Source organism: Thamnophis sirtalis, unplaced genomic scaffold, assembly GCF_051295495.1.
Source record: "Thamnophis sirtalis isolate CommonGarterSnake01/CBP01778 unplaced genomic scaffold, rThaSir2_p1.2 scaffold_9, whole genome shotgun sequence".
Lineage (NCBI taxonomy): Eukaryota > Metazoa > Chordata > Lepidosauria > Squamata > Natricidae > Thamnophis > Thamnophis sirtalis.
The window spans coordinates 68,791,334-68,810,963 of record NW_028261389.1 but is presented as its reverse complement, the minus strand read 5'-3'; the positions used below and the strand labels follow the sequence as shown (position 1 = coordinate 68,810,963).

At 40.4% G+C, this 19,630-nt stretch overlaps 1 protein-coding gene across 2 annotated transcripts in view; it reads left to right on the top strand.

The window, feature by feature from the left end:
• Window positions 1-19,630, top strand: part of SCUBE1 (signal peptide, CUB domain and EGF like domain containing 1) — a 204,190-nt gene that overhangs the window by 64,868 nt on the left and 119,692 nt on the right. For both annotated transcript variants that reach the window (XM_087722202.1, XM_087722203.1), the window contains exon 4: window positions 12,646-12,780. In XM_087722202.1, coding sequence (XP_087578328.1) covers window positions 12,646-12,780 — 135 coding nt within the window. The remainder of the gene's footprint in view (window positions 1-12,645; window positions 12,781-19,630) is intronic.

Sequence of the window (19,630 nt, the reverse complement as noted above, 5' to 3'; positions counted from 1 at the left end):
CAGAGATGTGGCCGAGGCTATCTGGCAATTCTCAGCTGCCTTTGGAGATAGACAGCAGTGAGGGAGAGGAACAGCTAGAGCCTGTTCCCAGTGTGCACATGAGCAGAGCTGCCAGAAGAAAAGAACAACTCAGAAATCAGGATAGACTTGGGAGTAAAGTCACAGGTGGAAGGGAATTGGTCCCTCCTATAGGAAATAAAAGAGGAGCGAAATGGGAGTGAGCTTTTGCAGGAAACAATTCGTTTGTTTGGTCATTAGATTAGTTTCAGGAGTGTGAAGATCTGTCCGTGAATCTCAGAGACTCTGTGCCCAGTCTTTCCTTGCACAGCACCTCATTTGGAAAATATTTACATGGCAGCTTTCCAAGATAGATAAGGTCTGTAGTCATAAATATGCCAAAGAAGATGGGCATAGGAATGTCAAATCAAATTGAAAATGAACAAGGATCTATTTTAAGGCCAATTCTGGGATGGCAGCAAGTGGCATTGCTGTAAACTGTCAGAGACCTGTCAGAGAGATTCTGTATTCCAAAGAAGAATTATTCTCAGCTATAGAATCTCCATGTGATATCACTGATAACATCCCTTCATTTCTCAAGTAGACCTTGAAAGCAGGTAGTGAATAGCTGAAGACAGAATTCCTGTTGGCTGAATTTGATCTGGTTCAATAACCGGATTTATATATGTTTGTGGTAATCTCGTCCAGTGATAGGATTCAAATTTTTTTACTACTGGTTGTGTGGGCGTGGCATGGCTTGGTGGGTGTGGTGTGGCATGGCATAGTGGGCGTGGCAGGGGAAGGATACTGTAAAATCTCTATTCCCTTCCCATTCCTGGGGGAAGGATACTGTAAAATCCCCATTCCCTCCCCACTCTGGGGAGAAGGATACTGCAAAATCTCCATTCCCTCACCACTCTGGGGGGAAGGATACTACAAAATCCCCTTTCCCTCACCACTCCAGGGGAAGGTTACTGCAAAATCCCCATTCCCTCCCCACTCCAGGGGAAGGTTACTGCAAAATCCCCATTCCCTCCCCACTCCAGGGGAAGATTACTGCAAAATCCCCATTCCCTTCCCACTCCAGGGGAAGATTACTGCAAAATCCCCATTCCCTCCACACTCCAGGGGAAGGTTACTGCAAAATCCCAATTCCCTCCACACTCCAGAGGAAGGTTACTGCAAAATCCCCATTCCCTCCACACTCCAGGGGAAGGTTACTGCAAAATCCCCATTCCCTCCACACTCCAGGGGAAGGTTACTGCAAAATCCCAATTCCCTCCCCACTCCAGGGGAAGGATATTGCAAAATCTCCATTCTCTCCTCACTCCAGGGGAAGGATATTGCAAAATCTCCATTCTCTCCTCACTCCAGGGGAAGGATACTGCAAAATCCCCATTCCCTCCCCACTCCAGGGGAAGGTTACTGCAAAATCCCCATTCCCTCCCCACTCCAGGGGAAGATTACTGCAAAATCCAGGCAAAATTTACCGGTTCTCCGAACTACTCAAAATTTCCGCTACCAGTTCTCCAGAACTGGTCAGAACCTGCTGAAGACCATCTCTGATCTCGTCCATCATTAAAATCTGCAAAAGCAGCCCAGTTATATGGTCAAGAGCCAAATGTTTCCTTCGGGGTTCTTGAAAAATGTGATGCAACAGAACTGCTTTGTGAATAAAAATATATTTAGGGGGGAAAAGTACTTTCTACATAAGGACCAATTGTTGCCTGACATTTTTTCCCCCTAAAGAATGTCATAGAATAACGAGTGGCAATTCTTCCTTACTGAATTTTCTAACCTTGGGAATGAAGACGGGCATTTGCCCAAGTATCAGAGAACAAGAATAGATGGACTTTTTGTGGTTTTTAAACAAACAGAGAGTCTCCATTAAACCAAGATTCAGTAAGAAAGGATCAAAGGCAACTGGGGGACCTTGACTTAACATACTCACCAATGCTAATATATCCAGTTTCCAAGATAATGTAACCTAAGCCCTTTCCCATTGCAATAAATCTGCCTACTCTGAAGTGATGAGGATATTCCCCCTTTTTTTTTGTTTGAGAGCTTTTGTAAGGGGCTTGAACTTTGGGCTTTATTGAATGAAATGTATTACTTAATCCAGGGCTAGAATTTGGAAAAGAAGTTGTGCTGAGAGCATCGGTCAATAGCTTCCTTTGAAACTGGAGAAAGGGACGGAATCCTAATTGCTTCTATTTAGATGCACCAATGATGTTCATTACCATAAAACTTTGGATGAGCCCGAGTAATAAATGACTTGGGAATGCACTGCCATAAATTACATGTAGCTCCAAAATCTCTGGTGACAAGGAAGGAGAACATTATTCTCCACCAAAATATCGGCCCTCGGGGTTTCTCAGGCCTCTTGTTTCATCACATTTTGGGGTAGGCCACAGTTCATTACTGTGGTGATGATGCTTAGCTGTCTTCATCTTTTTTGATCACAAGAAGATTGTTATAATCCTGAAGTGTTTTCAGAATGGTGACGTCTGGTCCTACAAAATGTTCCCTAATTCAGTTATGTAGACAGACTCTTCAGAACAAGGATATTCCCTCTAAAACTATGATGGTGAACCTATGGCCACCAGCCCAGCTCCACCGTGCATGCACATGCACTTCCCACTGGCCAGCTGGTCTTTGGGTCTCTGCTGTGCATGTGCGGGGGGCGGGACCAGTGGTGGGTTTCAGGAGGTACGCCCCGGTACAGGCGTACCGGAGCCAGCCCGGAGCACGGGATACCGTTCTGGTATGGTGCTCTGGAGGGCCCACCCGCCCGCCTGAGCTCCTTACCGGTCTTTTAAGTCTTCTGCATTTCTGCGCAAGCGCAGCGCACGTATAATCGCTGCGTGATGCTCCCCTAAGATGCATGCATGCGCATTGTGTGCGTCCATGTGGACACCACCGGGCCCACTCCAATTGTACCAGTTGGAACGGGATCCGGAACCCACCACTGGGAGGGACACATGTCGGGGATTCGCGTGTGCATGCACGGGGGCAGGGCATATGTGCAGAGGGCACTTGCATTGCATTTTGGGGCCTCGCACAGCACCCCGCACCCCATTTTTGCTTTCAAGTTGGTGCAGGAGGCTTTGCAGGCCCAAAACCCCATGCCATGTTTTGGGCCTGGAAAGCCTCCTGCACCAATCTGGAAGCCAAAAATGGCTGAGGGGGTGGGGCGCATGCACGGGTGTGTGTGAGAGAGTGGGGGGGGTCACATGCACATGCGCAGTATCCCATGTGCATGCATGGGGGTAGGGCGCACATGGGGGTTGCATGCGCATTCATGGGGGGCCCACGGAGGGTGTCTCACGCGCCTTGCATTATGGGTGAGGTTGCTTTTGGCATTCAACGACAAAATGGTTAGCCATCACTGCTCTAAAGCAATACTAGATGGACAATTTGAAGATGCTTCTGGACCTTACCATGCTCCTTGAATGTCACATACATATGACAAGGGGGGAGCTTTTTAAGTATGAGTCAACAGTATGCTGCAGCTGCCAAATTAGCCAAAACTGTTCTAGGCTGCATCAAGGTAGCAAGATCATGGGAAGTGATAGTAGCACTCTCTTCTGCACTAGTGAGACAAAAAGATGTTGAGGCCTGATGCACAAAAAGATGTTGAGGCCTGAGAAAATATGCAATAGTTTGGAAGAGGCCAGTCTATGTACCAAGGACTAGGTGCAAACTATTGCACAATATCCTTAAGTTTACATGTTAGCACAAATCAGTGGTGGGTTTCAAAAAAATTTAGAACCTCTTCTGTAGGTGTGGCCTGCTTTGTGGGAGTGGCTTGCTGGCCACATGACGAGGTCGGAGTGGCTTGGCAGTCATGTGACCGAGTGGGAGTGGCTTGGTAGTCGTGTGACCGGGAGGGAGTGGCTTCGCAGTCATGTGACCGGGAGGGAGTGGCCAAGACAATGTCAGCATTCCCAGTCAAGATAGAGGTATAAATTACACAGAAAAGAAAGAGGCATCCATACATCTGAATTTAACTTCAAAGCAGTGGCAACAACTTAAAATCATTAAATAATAAAGTTTGTTAGGGCTGTGCACTGTTTTTGAATATATAGGAATGTAAAGCCCACAGCATCTACTTGGTATACTTTTTAAAGCAGCGGCACCTTTTCCCTAGATTCATGAAATATGTACTTTAAAGAGTTGTGGGCGGGTACTATATTTACAGTCTTGTATTCTCTTCAGTACTTTGTTTGGAACAGAATCCAAAGTACCATGTAGTCCTAGCATTTGTACTAAAGCTAGGCAAGTTACTTTACAGGGCTTTGAGCACTCCTCCAGATCTGGTCAACGAAGCAGATGTTCCAAAGTACTCCCACAACTTTCCAATGCTTTGAAATCCCACCAAATGATTTATACAGGCCTATTTCATACTTTCTTCTACATGGCGATCAGGGTGGTTTTACATATGGTTCACAGGTGGTCTATTTTCCAAGTACTTAGAGGGCCAAGAACTGCCTTTCCTAGATTGCAGCTTTCGCTTCCTTGAATATTAACACACCTTCAGGCCATTCAAATATAGACTAGCTCTGATCCTGGAACCATATCACATGCTTTATATATTAATATCATATTCAATGTAATCATTATTGCTTAAAAAAAACAGACAGCAGTTAGAGTAGTTTGTAACAAAACACGAGCAAGAAACAAGAAGGTGATTCACCACCACCACCACCCTTATTTTAGCTTGTTTCTGTCTTATATGAATTACTAATATTTTCCTGCAATTTTTCTATAATCCAGACTACTAAAAAGAGTTCTACATAATGAGACTTTTAAAATAAGTTTGATGTCCAACAGATTTCCTACTTATTAATATGAACAAGTTCTGGCCTGTTGCTGAAAAAAATAAATTCATACTACAATCTACAGGAAAATGCAGTCTGAAAGTATAATTTCTTTTGTGCTACTACTAAGCACCATACAAAAGGCTAGTAAGATTATTTGCAGATCAGTGTGCTCTCTCACACTTGCCTTTTGTTGTTTAAACCACTTTGTAGAGTATAATATACAATATACTGTGTATGTAGAGGGGAAACTACTTGGATTGGCCACCTTCTTAAGATCTTGGGTTTGGAATTATGTACACCAGAAACAATACCTATTTGTTTCAGAGTATTTTCAGATTGACAGGCTGTCATGTGCTGAACTACCTGTTCTTTGTTTTGTGTACACAAACATAAAGTACAATCAGTGCAACTGTTAACTCTTCATACTGTATATAATCTCTGAAAATGTAAAAGAAATAAAACATAGGACTCCCCAGTCTGTCCCAACCACATTTCAGCTTCTGCAACTTCACTCCACCCTCAAAATCCAGGGCCAATAAGTTATATTCCAATCCTACACAACAGAAACAACCCCCCAACACACACACTCACTCACTGTTTCCATTTCTTTGAAGGATTTTTCAGCACCTGTCCCTGCATAAAGAGGCTCAAGGAAAGATAATCAATTTCTTATTGGATTTGGAAGTACTTAGAAGTAGCAAAAGTTCCCACTGCTTTCCAGTGTCTCAGAAGCCCATCATAAAGGCGAGAGTCCATCCTTCTGCTTCTCAGTGCAGAAATCCCTAATATGTTCCAGTAGATTTCAAAAGCATCACTTGGAAGCAGAAACAGCCAATGTGAACCCTCAAGAGTAGTCACTGCTATATAAGGCTTCTCTAATGCTGTGAGCTGTACAATTTAAAGTTTCTGCACGCTGCTATCAAGCAATTTAAGCAGGAATATATACCTCTGAGTAAACAGGTATTTTGCTTATGGCATTTGTACTTTACTGCCACAAGCAAGCATTCGCCCTCTAAATAAGTTAGACAGTCATAATATTAAAACTTGATAAGTGTCCTTAACAAGAAATTCACAATGGTAGCATCACATATACATTCCAAAAATACTTATGATATTTGCACAACCACCTGCTTTGCAGTTCTTGTCTTCTTAACTGATGGGAGACTGAAACCCAATAAATAGATCCCCAATAAAAAAGAATAGTATGTCTGAGTACTAAAAAACTCAGCCAAATGTGAAAATGCAAAGAAAAAAATATTGGACTTCCTGGTAAAAAGTAGCAATTTATATATAATATGGACAATTCTTTTAGTTAAATTATTGCTGAACAATTTATAATAGTTGCATCACAATATTATTCTAAGATATTTGCCACTACTACCCTACTTCCTAGATGTTCACTATTGTCTTCCCCCACCCCACCAAGATTTAAGGGCATGTGAAATAGTTTTGATGAAAGTTGTATGATATGAAACTTCTCTCCTTTGAAATAATGTTTAGTTTTAATTCTCCAATAAATCAAAAGGAATGTTTCGTGCTTCCTTGTTACACAGCATTTGTTTTAGCTTTCCATGGCTCTCCCAAAAACCAACCAAGGAAGATAAAACCACAGAAATCTAATATTGTTATGCATGGCTTTGCACTAAATTATCTGTATAGTAAGCCAAAAATAGTTTAAGATTATAATTAGCCCACCTGTTTCCCCCATTAACATGCAAATACATTTTTCTTGTTCAGAGACTGCATGAGAGATTCCCCAGTCCTTACAAAATATCACATTAAATCCACATAATTACTCAAGTTTGTTTTCAGTATGCAAAGGAAGGAGCAGACACTATCTTTCAACACTTAGAAATCCAACCATAACCTTTTTTTCCTTGAATTAAGTTGAGCTGACTTAGCCTTTCCAGGGCTAAGGTGTATTGTTTTACCCAAGCAAACAGGAATGTTTTGTAAAGTGAATTATTATTCCACCAACATAGCATACATACTCACATTCCTCTCCACCAAGGGTTGCTAACTTATCTTTGCTTTCAATCAAGTGAAGATTTTCCTCTTCCCCCTAACCTTTAAAGAAATAAAGAAATAATAATTACTTCCTCAAGATTTGGGGGCATTCAGAATAAATCTTCCCAGTTCCCACAACTCACAAAAAACCAAACCTTACTTAGGAATAAACCCAGCTGGTTTCGGGTCTTTGTATCTTGTACTTTTCAGTAAGGTGCAACCACACAACTCTATGGATGTTTTTCCAGCGTAACTATTCAGAGACTCTTCTCCCCTAAAAGTTCAGCCAGGCTTGCCATTCCCAGTCAAACCAAAGGCAAAAAGACTGTTCTTCTTGCCCTCCTGAGGGCAGCTGGTTACCGCCTCCATAGGACCCATCATCTCCAGAGCTCCCCTAAGTGAAGCACTGACCTCTTAGCCAGTTAAGTTTGTATTTTTTTAAAGGAAGGGGGCATTATGAGGTGGAGGAACAGGAGAGCCACTTACCTCCCCACCTGTTGAACTTTGCTAAATGGGTCACCCCACTCTCCTTTTGCCTCTTGGTGACAAAAAAAAACAGCAGGAAGGAGAGTGGGTGCTTACCTGGAGAGAGCCACATCGCACGGGGTCGCGCAGGTCTGACTCTCCATTTCTCTTTAAGATAGCTGGTAAACTCCAGGTTGAAGTCTGGCAGAGGCAGAAATGCAAAAACAAGGCCTACTACTCCCTTACAAGGGGAGCGAATGAAACTGCCTGGGTCTCTGCTCCCCACTCTGGAACGCCCCCATGCTTTGCTGGCAGCCACGCCTCCTAGGCAAGTTTGGGGAGGTCCTAGGAGACCAGCTGCGCCACACAAGCTACCGCCTGTGAGCGGCAATGGAATGGGTGGAGGAAGCGAGTGAGGGGGCGGGGCAGGTGCTCTGTGACTAATCAGTATGGTAGATTTCTGGAACCTCTTCTACTGAACTGGTTAGAACCGGGAGGAACCCACCCCTGCCACAAATGCTTAAGATATTTCAACAAAGATTAGAACTTTACAAGGAAAGGGAAATGCCAGACATTCAAGTTGGTTTTTTTTTAAAAAAGGTGAAAGATAGAAAGAATATAACATGTTGGTGTTAGAGAACATCTTGAGATTATCATGAACAAGAAAGCAAACAAATGGATTTTAGTACAAAACAAACATGTGCTTACTCAAAGCTCAAATGACCAGGCTCAAATATTTATATTTATGCAAGTCGTACACATTATATAAAAACACAGTGTTTTGGTAGAATGTGTACAACTTGCATAAATATTAAATATATTATATGAGGACAACCAGCTGCAAGGTGAATGGATTCACAATGGTGATGGGTTCATTGGAGGATTTGAAGGACCAATCTGGGAGCTGATCATTCTGAAAGGCTCTAACTACATAGTACTATGAATCAACTCCAACTAGATAGCATATAATAAATCTATGTCTAAAATACAACCTTCAACCATACGCAAAGTGAAGAATACCACTTTATAATGCCTTGGTACTGCATTCAGTTTTGGTCACCATGATGTAAAAAAAATGTTGAGATTCTAGAAAGAGTGCAGAGAAGAGCCACCAAGATGATTAGAAGACTGGAGGATAAAACATATAATTGGAATTGGGTATGTCTAGTTTAATGAAATAAAGGACTAGGGGAGACATGATAGCAGTGTTCCGATATCTCAGGGGCTGTCACAAAGAAGAGGGAGACAACCTATTCTCCAAAGCACCAGAGGAAAGGACAAGAAGCAATGGGTGGAAACTAATCAAGGAGAGAAGCAACTTAGAACTGAAGAGAAATTTCCTGATAGTTAGAACAATTAATCAGTGGAACAACTTGCCTCCAGAAGTTGTGAATGCTCCAACACTGGAAGTTTTTAAGAAGATGTTGGATAGCCATTTGTCTGAAGTGGTGTAGGGTTTCCTGCCTAAGCAGAGGGTTGAACTAGAAGACCTCCAAGGTCCCTTCCAACTCTGTTATTCTATTATGAATTCTATATAAATGTGTTCAATGTTTATGATCAGCTTGGAAGTCCTTTATATTCCACTTCCAAGTGAGAGCAAATTGCTGGGAATATGGAAGGGAAAAAATGACTTCCTAGGTTCTCATGAGAACTGTTTCTCATGTCTATCTTTTTGTTAGGCAGGCTGGCTATTATTTCTTTCCGACTTTGGGGTGATTTTAAACATACCACTGCAGTCTCAGTTTTTAAACTTAATTTTGCTCTGTGATCTTGATGTTTCTGATTTAAGTTACTTGCGCAGCTTTGGATTCTTTATTCCTTGAGAAGTCACATGGCTCCACATGAACCATTTTGTATTAATTTTCTTTTTACGTATGTGGAGCAGTGGTGGGATTCAGCCAGTTTGCATCTATTCGAGAGAACCAGTTGGTAACTTTCTAAGCAGTTCAGAGAACCGGTTGTTGGAAGAAACCTTTTGTTTTTTCCCACTTTAAAGGGCTAATCCTGTAAGGAAGACAGGAAGGAAAATTCTGGTGTTGTTTCTAGCCTCATCTTTATTGCCCTGCTTACAGAAATTGCCTCTCCAGTTAACCCTTATTACCATTGTAACAACGAAGGCGAAGTACCCATTGACTTGAGTGACATTGACTTGGCCACGGCCACATGATCACATGACCACTGAGCCCCGCCTACCCAGCTGGTCATTAGGGCAGAGAACTGGTTGGTAAATTATTTGAATCCCATGTGGAGTAAGATATATTGTTCTTTTTTTAAAAAAAAACACATATGGTGAGCAAAACAGCCCTGGCTGCCCCTTTATTCTGCAGAAGGATTCAAGATTTTTTTTTAATTGCATATGACTGTTTCAATACCTTTAAAAGTATACTTCCATGTATAAACCAATTTTGTTGTATTTAAGTACAATGACAATAAAGATTATACTTATATATTGATTACTAAAGTGCTGCAACCATGCTTATACTTTTTAGCCAGGCTTTGAATGATTCCGAAAACAATTTGCTTGAACAAAAAGCCCCATTAACTGAGCTTTAAATCGCTCAAATTTGAAATCCTGGAAGCTAGCATCATTGGGGAAAAATGAGCACCCAATTACATCATGATACTGATGGCAGATAATTGCATCTGAGCAAAGGCAGTGTTCTTGACATTTGAAAAGCAGTTCGGTATTGTTTTTAAGGCACAAAGGAAACTTCCTTTCAGAAGGATATTCCAAGGCATATAAATGAAAAATACCTCCATGAAAACCAAGCTTATCCTTATTAACTAAATCCACGTTGGGATTAAGCATTTCTTAAGAAGAGATTAAGCAATGCTTAATCCCAACCTGCTTAATCCCAACTGAGGGGACGCAATGGCTCAGTGGCTAAGAAGCTGAGCTTGTCGATCAGAAAGGTTGGCAGTTCGAATCCCTAGCGCTGCGTAACGGAGTGAGCTCCCGTTACTTGTCCCAGCTTCTGCCAACCTAGCAGTTCCTAAAGCATGTAAAATGCAAGTAGAAAAATAGGGACCACCTTCGGTGGGAAGGTAACAGCGCTCTGTGCACCTTCGGTGTTTAGTCATGCCAGCCACATGACCATGGAGACGTCTTCAGACGGCGCTGGCACTTTGGCTTTGAAACAGAGATGAACACTGCCCCCTGGGAGCTGAGGAAGGCAGAAATGAGCAAAAACAGACAATTTTTTGCTCAATTTTGCCCCCCCCCCCCAGTCCCCAGGAGTACTCTATAAGCTTCCTAAAGGCTACCCATGCCCTTTTTTTGACAAAAAAATGGGCCATTTTTTGCTCATTTTTGGCCCACTCCACTCACCCCCCCAGGAGCATTCTACAAGCCTCCTAACGGCTATTCATGCTCATTTTTGGAAAGAAAAATGGGCCCATTTTTGCGAAAAACGGGCCATTTTGGGGAGGTTTGCAGAATGCAAAAAAATTTTTTTTTAATTTGCCTCTTCAAAACCTTGGTGAATCTTATACTTCGAAAAATACGGTACTTATGACCATTACTTTGTCCCAAGGTCACATGATCCCCTTTTGCAACCTTCTGACATGCAAAATCAATGAGGAAGCCAGATTCATTTAGCAGCCGTGTGAGTAACTTATCCACTGCAATGATTCCCTTTAACAACCGAGTCAAGAATGTTTGTAAAAATGGGCCAAAACTCATTTAACAAATCTCTCTCCTAACAATAGAATTTTTGGGCTTAATTGGGGTCATAAGTCGAAGGCTACCTGTGTTTTGTTATGAAAAAATGTGTTTAGGATAGGGTGTTTTTTTAATGCAATCATTGACAACAACGTATAGAAAACACAATACATTCAGTTAGAAAGTTGGTTTAGGAAATGTTGTCACTGTACTTATACTGGAAAACAAGTATCTAGACCAGTGCTTTTTATTTTTTTATTTTTATTTTTTTAACCCTTTATTGAAAATTATAAACTTTAAAATACAAATACCTTTAAAAATAGTTTTGTATAAGTTACAATCCTTTTTGACAGTCATAACACAACCATTTGTTATTCAAATACATTTTTATATATTCCTAATTATTCCTATATCTATACATCTATGTTTCTAAACTGTACATTTCATGTTCCTATTATTTATCCCTTGATACCAGTTTTCCCAAACTGTATAATATTCTGAGTCTTCCTTGTCCCTTAACTCCAATGTGAGTTTATCCATCACTGCGCAATCAAAAATCTTTTGGATTATCAAACAGTCTGTCGGCTGGTATCTGTTAGGTAAGCTCCCTGTTGGGATCGCAAGTACGTTCAGCGAAGCGTTGTGAGAGTTGTGTTGGGGAACACACAAACCAGCATACAGAGACACTGCAGTTTAAATAGGATTTTACTTTCATGGAAATAGAGGTATCAGAGTCCATCAAACAGTCCAAGTCATACACGGATAAGTCAGTCAGTCATCAAAGTTAAGGGATAAGCCAAATAACATAGTCTAGTATCATATAATCAGTTCAGTACACAAAGTTTGCTAGCAGTTGCAAAACTTACAATAGCTGACGGCACTTTCTAACAGCCAGCTTCCAAAACACTCAGATCAGATCAGCCCAGCATCTAACAAACAGAGAGTTAACAGTCATTCTGGCTCCCTCTTATTGCCGATTGAGGAAAACAGCAACCAATCACATTTTACAGTATGATTTAAAGAAACAGGTACAACATTGTTACATGATTTATATATTGCCAACCCAACCATTAGAATTATATTCCTAACAGTATCACTTTTCCAACATTGTGCGAGGGCTATTCTCGCTGCTGTAAATTATGTGCAAGATTAAATATTTTATCTCTTCCGCATACTTTCCCTTAATAATCCCCAGAAGGAGCAGTGCTTTTTAACTTTAGCAACTTGAAGATGTGTAGACATCCTCTCTTAAAATCCCCAGTCAGCCATTCTGGGAATTAAAGTGCACACATCGTCAGGTGGCCGAGGCTAAGAAACATTGTCCTAAAACATGACAGTAGTTTTCTTGGCAACACATACAAGAAATGTGTATCACCTTCTTTGCTTGTGTTGCTTTTATTGTCCAATCCAGTGTAATGCCCCGGGATTCTCAGGAATTCTCTGTGTCCCATCCAACTTTGCTTAACTTTTTTGAGATCAGCCAATCTATGATTTGTGGCTCCAAGTTTTGCGCTGTGAAATGTGAAGGAAAGGAAAAGAGCAAAACTGATGCTCAATAAATCCAATAAATTATAGTTTCTTAAATGAATGGTTGATGATACCATATGTTTATATCTGAATTGAAATGAAGAATTTGTGGCTTCTTATTGTATGCTGAGTACTAACGACTCATATTAAAATTTATGTCTCTAGATGTTGACGAATGTTTGGATAATAATGGTGGCTGCCAACAGATTTGTGTCAATACTATGGGAAGCTATGAATGCCAGTGTAAAGAAGGGTTTTTCCTAAGCGATAACCAGCACACCTGTATCCATCGTTCTAATGGTAAGTCCTGAAGAATATGCATTAACTTTAACACATACAGTATCAATGTTAATAGAAGACTGATGGAAAATTTCTTGGTGTATTTTAAAATCTGGGTTTTTACACTTTTGGTGATCTGTTGGGAGCAACTTAGAAGGGGTCGCAGCATTTATTTAAAGCTAACCAGCAAAGTGAGACCATTGCCAAAACTCACTGGCACTTTGCCTAAGTACACCTGCAGTGGTAAGATAAGCACAAGTGTTACGAAACCTGTGGGTAACCCACTAATTGTAGAAACATTGGGATCAAGAGCTGGCTTCTAGCCAAATGGGCATTTCCCAGATGGTGTGTATTAGTATATCTCTTGACTCGGAGTAATTAAACTTAAGAGCTCATGACATTCAGTATTTTTATCCATTAATTTATATTTCTAGCCCACAAGTTTCAAACCTGCGGCATCACATTGGCATCACATGACGTTTTGCAACTTTTCCCCCTTCACGGACCTAGGATGGGCGTGGCTTATGCGCCCATCCGGTCCGTGGGCCGCCACTTTGACACCCCTGCTCTAGTTGAGTGGTGACGGGAAATTGTAAGCTGTCCAAACTACTAATAGTGCTGGTAAAAGTAAACTTATATCAAGAAAATATATCAGAGTTATATATCTTTTGGTGTGTCGTATACTTCTTATACCAACCAAATCTCAATGAGTTTATTAATTTAATTGACACAGGGAGCTTGTACAATTATTTTATCAGATAGTGATGGCACTGCAGAATTTGAATGTGCTTGGTTTAAAGTGATTTCCACACGCAAAATAGTGATTTTCACTATAATTATAATTTTGTCTGAGAAAGAGGTGAATCCATACCAAACATTAGCAGACACTTTATACTATTTGATGATGTGACATTACAATGAGCACGGGACATTTCACAATGAATTTTAACATGAGTTTTAACAGAATTGTTAATTTGATTTTGCTCTCCCCCTAATAAAACATCAGTTCCAGCACACTGCCATGAAATGGGGCAAAACAAAACTATGAAATTTGTTGAGCATTTTGTTTCTTTTGCCTTTTATAGCCCTACCTGCACAGTGGAGCCTTTGGTTCCATACAATGATACTCTTTCATTGGCAGTGATGAGTAGATGAATTATGTCTGAGAATTTATGAGCATGTATCACACACTTTAATGCCTCAGCTATTAATTTAGCAAGGAGCAAAGGAGTATTGGGTCAACTGTGGGGCAATCTCAGTTGTCTGTGAGATCATGCTTCGATTGTGGGTGCTTGAAATAGGTTGTGAGAACTGGCTTATAGGAAAATTGATGTGGTGGTGGATCTAATGGACTTTAAGAACATAGAGATGGGAGTGTGGGAGGTCCAAATGATTGAAGCTTCTTTGTACCTCCAGGCTTTTGAAAGGTGCCAATTAGCAAACAACAAAATGATGGCAATGAAATAATAAGGGATGGCAAAAATAAGTACAGCTTGCATTCAAATTACACCAGAGAAAAATATAATCTGAATATAACAATAATTTGAAACAAGTCATGATTATGATCAAAGGGGAAAGTTGATGATAACTATTATGAACTGCCTGTGAATTTCTACCAGCTTTGTAAGGAGTGTAATTGTAAGTTAACAAAAAAATAGGACTGAAATATTCTTCTGAAAATAACCCTTAACATAGTGGGCAATCATCAACTTGATAGGCTGCCCCTCCAGACAGTAATATATATTTATAGAGATGCACAGAAATCTGTTTAAAACTCTCCTGCATGACTGCATTTCTTGAAATAAATACCACCAGGAAATGAGTCTAGAATTTTAAACTCATGAAAATGGCAGGATTTTTACAGTTTTTAGGAAATGCAATTCTTATGGTCAAAGACATCTTTACAGTCAAAATGCAGTAACTTCCATTAAATCTGCAACAGTCAGGTAATTTAATTATTGCCTGCAATTATTCATAATAATTCAAGGAAACTATAAAATAGACTGTTACCAGATATGGGTTTCACATAATTGTACCATCAGTTCGCCATGCACTGAAAATGTGACTGTGCACATGTGCACACTCACGTTGCACTTTCTTGGCCTTGCACCTAGCACGCATGTGCACGGCTTAGAAAACATGGCTAAATAGGCCACTACCGCTTCACCTGAACTGGTCCATACTGGCTGAATACCACCACTGACTTTTACTGGATGAAAGATGAGCATTTTGTAAGCAAAGAGTTTTCTCCAGACACAAAGTTATCCATCTTCTCAAGAGTGGGAAGAAGTTTTAAGCCAGTTTCTCAACTGTGGCCACTTTCAGATATGGGGACTTCAACTCCAAGCATCCCTAACCAGTTGAGGTTGAGAAACACTCATTTAAACCCTTAAGAAAATTAAATTAGCACTGATAATCAATTATGGGGATGAGGAGATCTGGCTTAGCAATAGTAATTATGAAAGGGATCTGGAGATCACACATGTCTTGAATTGCAAAATGGGTGGCGTATGAATTTAATATTTAAATAAGCCAGAGTAATTATTTTATTGTGCACATTGTAGAAATAGCAATTAGGATGTGGGGAGACTTTGAGACTATGGAGTAAAAGGGATATTGTAAGACATTTGTCTGGTAAAATACATGGATGGCTCAAATCAGTGGTGGGTTTCAAAAATTGTTTGAATCTACTCTGTGGGTGTGGCCTCCTTTGTGGGAGTGGCTTGCCACCCATGTGACCAGATGGGACTGGCTTGCCACCCATGTGACCGGATATGAAGATGCCGACGACACTTGTCAGAACCACCTTAAATTACCTCACACACAGCACTGGCATGCACAAGAATATGATGTAAACTTGTTTTTTAAAAGGCATCTTTGGTTTGCGTTAAAACAACTTCAACACACGCAATGTTCTGATTGCACCACAAACGCAGTAGTCATCCTTACCTTTCACAGAGGCACTGAGTTTTATAAATATGAGCATCATAGTGTAGAATAATCATATCCAAGGACCAGTGGTGGGTTTCAAAAATTTTTGGAACCTCTTCTGTAGGTGTGGCCTGCTTTCCGGGTCCACTGGTGGAACCTCTTCTAACCGGTTCGGTAAATTTGACGAACCGGTTCTACTGAATAGGTGCGAACTGGTAGGAACCCACCTCTGGCTCAAATTGAAGATGTCCATTGTGTTATACTGTTCTATAATGATGTATATCTGCAGCAATATTTATATGGTGAGCTTAATTTATATAGCTCAGGCATCTTCAACCTGTGGCCTGTGGGTGCACGCCACCCTGGGCAGCTAGCGATGCAGCTCCATAAGATAATAATTAAAAAAACCAATGGAAGCTTGTTATTTACGGTATATACACTAACTATATTAGATTTTTTGTATGCTGCCCAAGACAATGACTCTTCATTCAATGCAGCCCAGGCAAGTCAAAAGGTTGGGCAACCATGATGTATATGAAAGATATCATAGTTGGCAGAATGAACTGATAGCCTTTTGTATCAATTTTGTCTTTTGTATAAAAAGATACAATTTTTTGTATTTTCAAAAATTTCAAAATTAAACAGTTAGCTTATACTATGTTTAACCTAGAGATATCATCCTCCAATAATGATGTGCCCATTTGAATTTTGATCTGCAGGTTTTAAATATCTTCCAAATTTGGTTAGGTACATACTGAGTTAAACAGTTCGCTAATGTTAGCAATTTAAATGGATAATTAGTTGTGCTATTGGTTATTTACCATTCCGGCACTCTAATAATAAAGTTTGGTCTTTACTGGAGATTATTTGTCCCATTTTTAAATTGGAAGCAAATGCATATGTTGTAAGAAACACAGCAGAAGGAAAGTCCTGCCTTATAAAACAATTTTCTATTGTTGACTACCTTAAAACTTCTGAGTACTGATGAAAGAAATGTCCTTCTGGGTTCGGCTCCAAGTGGGGAAAAAGACACTGGAGACATAGAGGCTGCTTGGAAAGATGGTTTATTGTTGGACAGGGCCACATGGCTTGAGCACTGAACAGAAAAGGTGATCATATGCTTCAGTGTTGGTGGAGAAGAAGAGAAGGGCTGAAGGAGGGGCTTGCTAGGCTTTTTATATCCTGTTTAGTCCCACCTCTCTGTTTCCTGTTCCTGTGTAAGAAATGTATTCTGATTGGTTGTCAGACTCCCATGGGGCCATGCAGGGGCTACTCTCTAGGCTGTGTTTTAAATCCAGGTATGGATGAGTTCTCAGATGCCATGTGGTCAGTTGAGTAAAGGGCCAATATTATCATGCTTTCCTGTAGCTGCTGGTGAAGTCTTTATTATGCAAAGTGGACTAGCTTGGCCTTCTTAATGGCCCATTAACAGTGGGGATGGGCAGGAAGCCACAGGCAACTATTCTGTACCTTAAAACATGTTTCTTTCTTTTCACATCCAGAGAAATATTATGCCTTTTCAATATTTTCTAGGATATTTCATTTTTCTGGGAGGGGGCTGGATGACAACTTCCCACAGTACCTTAAAGTGACATTTCATGTGCACATTTTTGGGAAGGTACTGTTTAAACAAATACCATTTCTGTGGCATTTAAATCATTTGGCTTTCTGGGTTTTGCTGTCAGTTCTGTCAAAAACATTTAATCTGATTAAATGGTATCTCTGCTCCGAGAAAAACACATGGAGTCAAATGACACCAATCCCTGAATCACTGTATCATAGTTCCTTGAGGCACATCACAATTAAATAGTTAAAAAGAATTTGAGGCTTAACCTCTGTAGGGAAAAAAGGAGGGGATTCTAGAACGACGACGTGGTCATTAAAAGTTTGATGATAAGAGCAAGTGATTTGAGAAAAGAAGTTGATAGTGTTACGCAGCAGGCGGAAGGCATGGAAGCCAGCATCGGTGGGATATTCCAGCAAGATTGCAGAACTGTATCCAGTAAACACTATACTAGAGCCCAATGGGATTCAGGCAATCAACTATAAAGTTATATTTCCTTGTGCACCAGTTTACATTTGCATACATTAAAATCATTTGTAGTTTTGTTGCATATTCAGTAACTATGTAACGATCATGCTAACATTCTTCATATGTAAAGCCGGGGTGGAATTCAGCAGGTTCTGAAAGGTTCTGGAGAACCAGTAGTGAAAATTTTGAGTAGTTCAGAGAACAGGCAAATACCACCTCTGGCTGGCCCCAGAGTGGGGTGGGAATGGAGATTTTGCAGTATCCTTCCCCTGCCAAACCCACCAAGCCATGCCCACGGAACCGGTAGTAAAAAAAAATGGAATTTCACCACTGATGGAAAGTGACCTAAATAGTCACTAAATAGTCTTTGCAAAATGTAAACCTCAGATCATGTACAAATGATCTACGTTTCTAATAGAACAATGGAGAAAATCCTAGCAAGCTCGATAGAACAATACAGTAATATAGTGTGTTTTGTTACATACAGAGATCAAAGTAGTTTACAAGCAACATTGCTCCAGGGTGAACGGGTTAAAGGAAATGAAGGAGTTTGGCTTGCTTATCTAATGGCAAGAATGTATAAAATTCACAAAGTTTGATGCAAGTTTGACAGTTCTGACACTGAGAAAAAAAATGAAAATCCCTGAAGCCATCTTGACAGCTGTTTCCAAGATATCCTTCAATCCTGCTGTAAGTGTCAGCATAATTGCATGATGTGCAACCCCTTTCAGCTTCTAAAGCTTTACAGAATTTGTATGGACAATTTACAATTTGCTGTCATTTCCTTCAACCATTTAACATTTGGACAGGTATTTCAAAGGTACAGAAATACATACATACATATGCATGTGTGTGTGTATGTTATGTATATATATGCATGTGTGTGTATGTATGTATATATGTGTCTGTGTATGTATGTGTATGTGTATCTGCATTGGTGACAGGAAAGGCATCTGGCTAGTAAACACTCAGCTCCATTCAGTTGCCTAGACTCCACCCCGCATATACCGTATTTTTCGGAGTATAAGATGCACTGGTGTATAAAACACAGAAAGATTTTGAAGAGGCAATTAAAAAAAAAAGTTTTTGCAGTCTGCAGACTTCCTAAAAACAGCCCATTTTTGTCAAAAAAAAGGGTATGCATAGGTTTTAGGAGGCTTATAGAGTGCTCCTGGGGGTTGCGGGGGCAAAATTGAGCAAAAACACAGCCTGTTTTTTGCTCATTTCTGCCCTCCCCAGCCCCCAGGAGCACTCTATAAGTCTCCTCAAGGCTATACATGGCCATTTTGGTGAAGGGGGTAGGGTTTCAGGAGGCAAAAAATGCTGTATTCAGTGTATAAGACGCACCCAGATTTTCACCCTATTTTTTGAGGGGAAAAGGTGCGTCTTATACTCCCAAAAATATGGTATGTGTATATATGCAGGAGTGGGATTCTACAAGTTTGGACCGATTCAGTCGAACCAGTAGCTCCAATGATCAGCTGGGAGCGAACCAGTTTGTCCCAATAATCAGATGGGCCCATCTGCCCACCCACACTATTTACCTACTTTTATCTTCTCAGCTGATTCGAGTGGCTGATTCACAAGTGAAGATTTCTTCCAACTGCACACCCACAATCACCAAACAGGTTATTAATGTGTGTGTGTGTATGCATGTGTATGTCCATGTGTATGTGTATATATGTTGTGTGTGTGTGTTTCCCAAAATAAACATTATTAAGGCTAAAAAATTTAAAACATAGCCAATTAAACAATCATAAGTGTGTATACATTGAGTTATTACTAAAAGTTATATTCTACCTCGCTCCAGAGAGCTCTGAAAACTAAATATTGAAGCTGCACCTGCAATCCTGATTCTGATCTCAAACAGATCGTTGTGATAATTAGAGATTGCAACACAAAGCTATT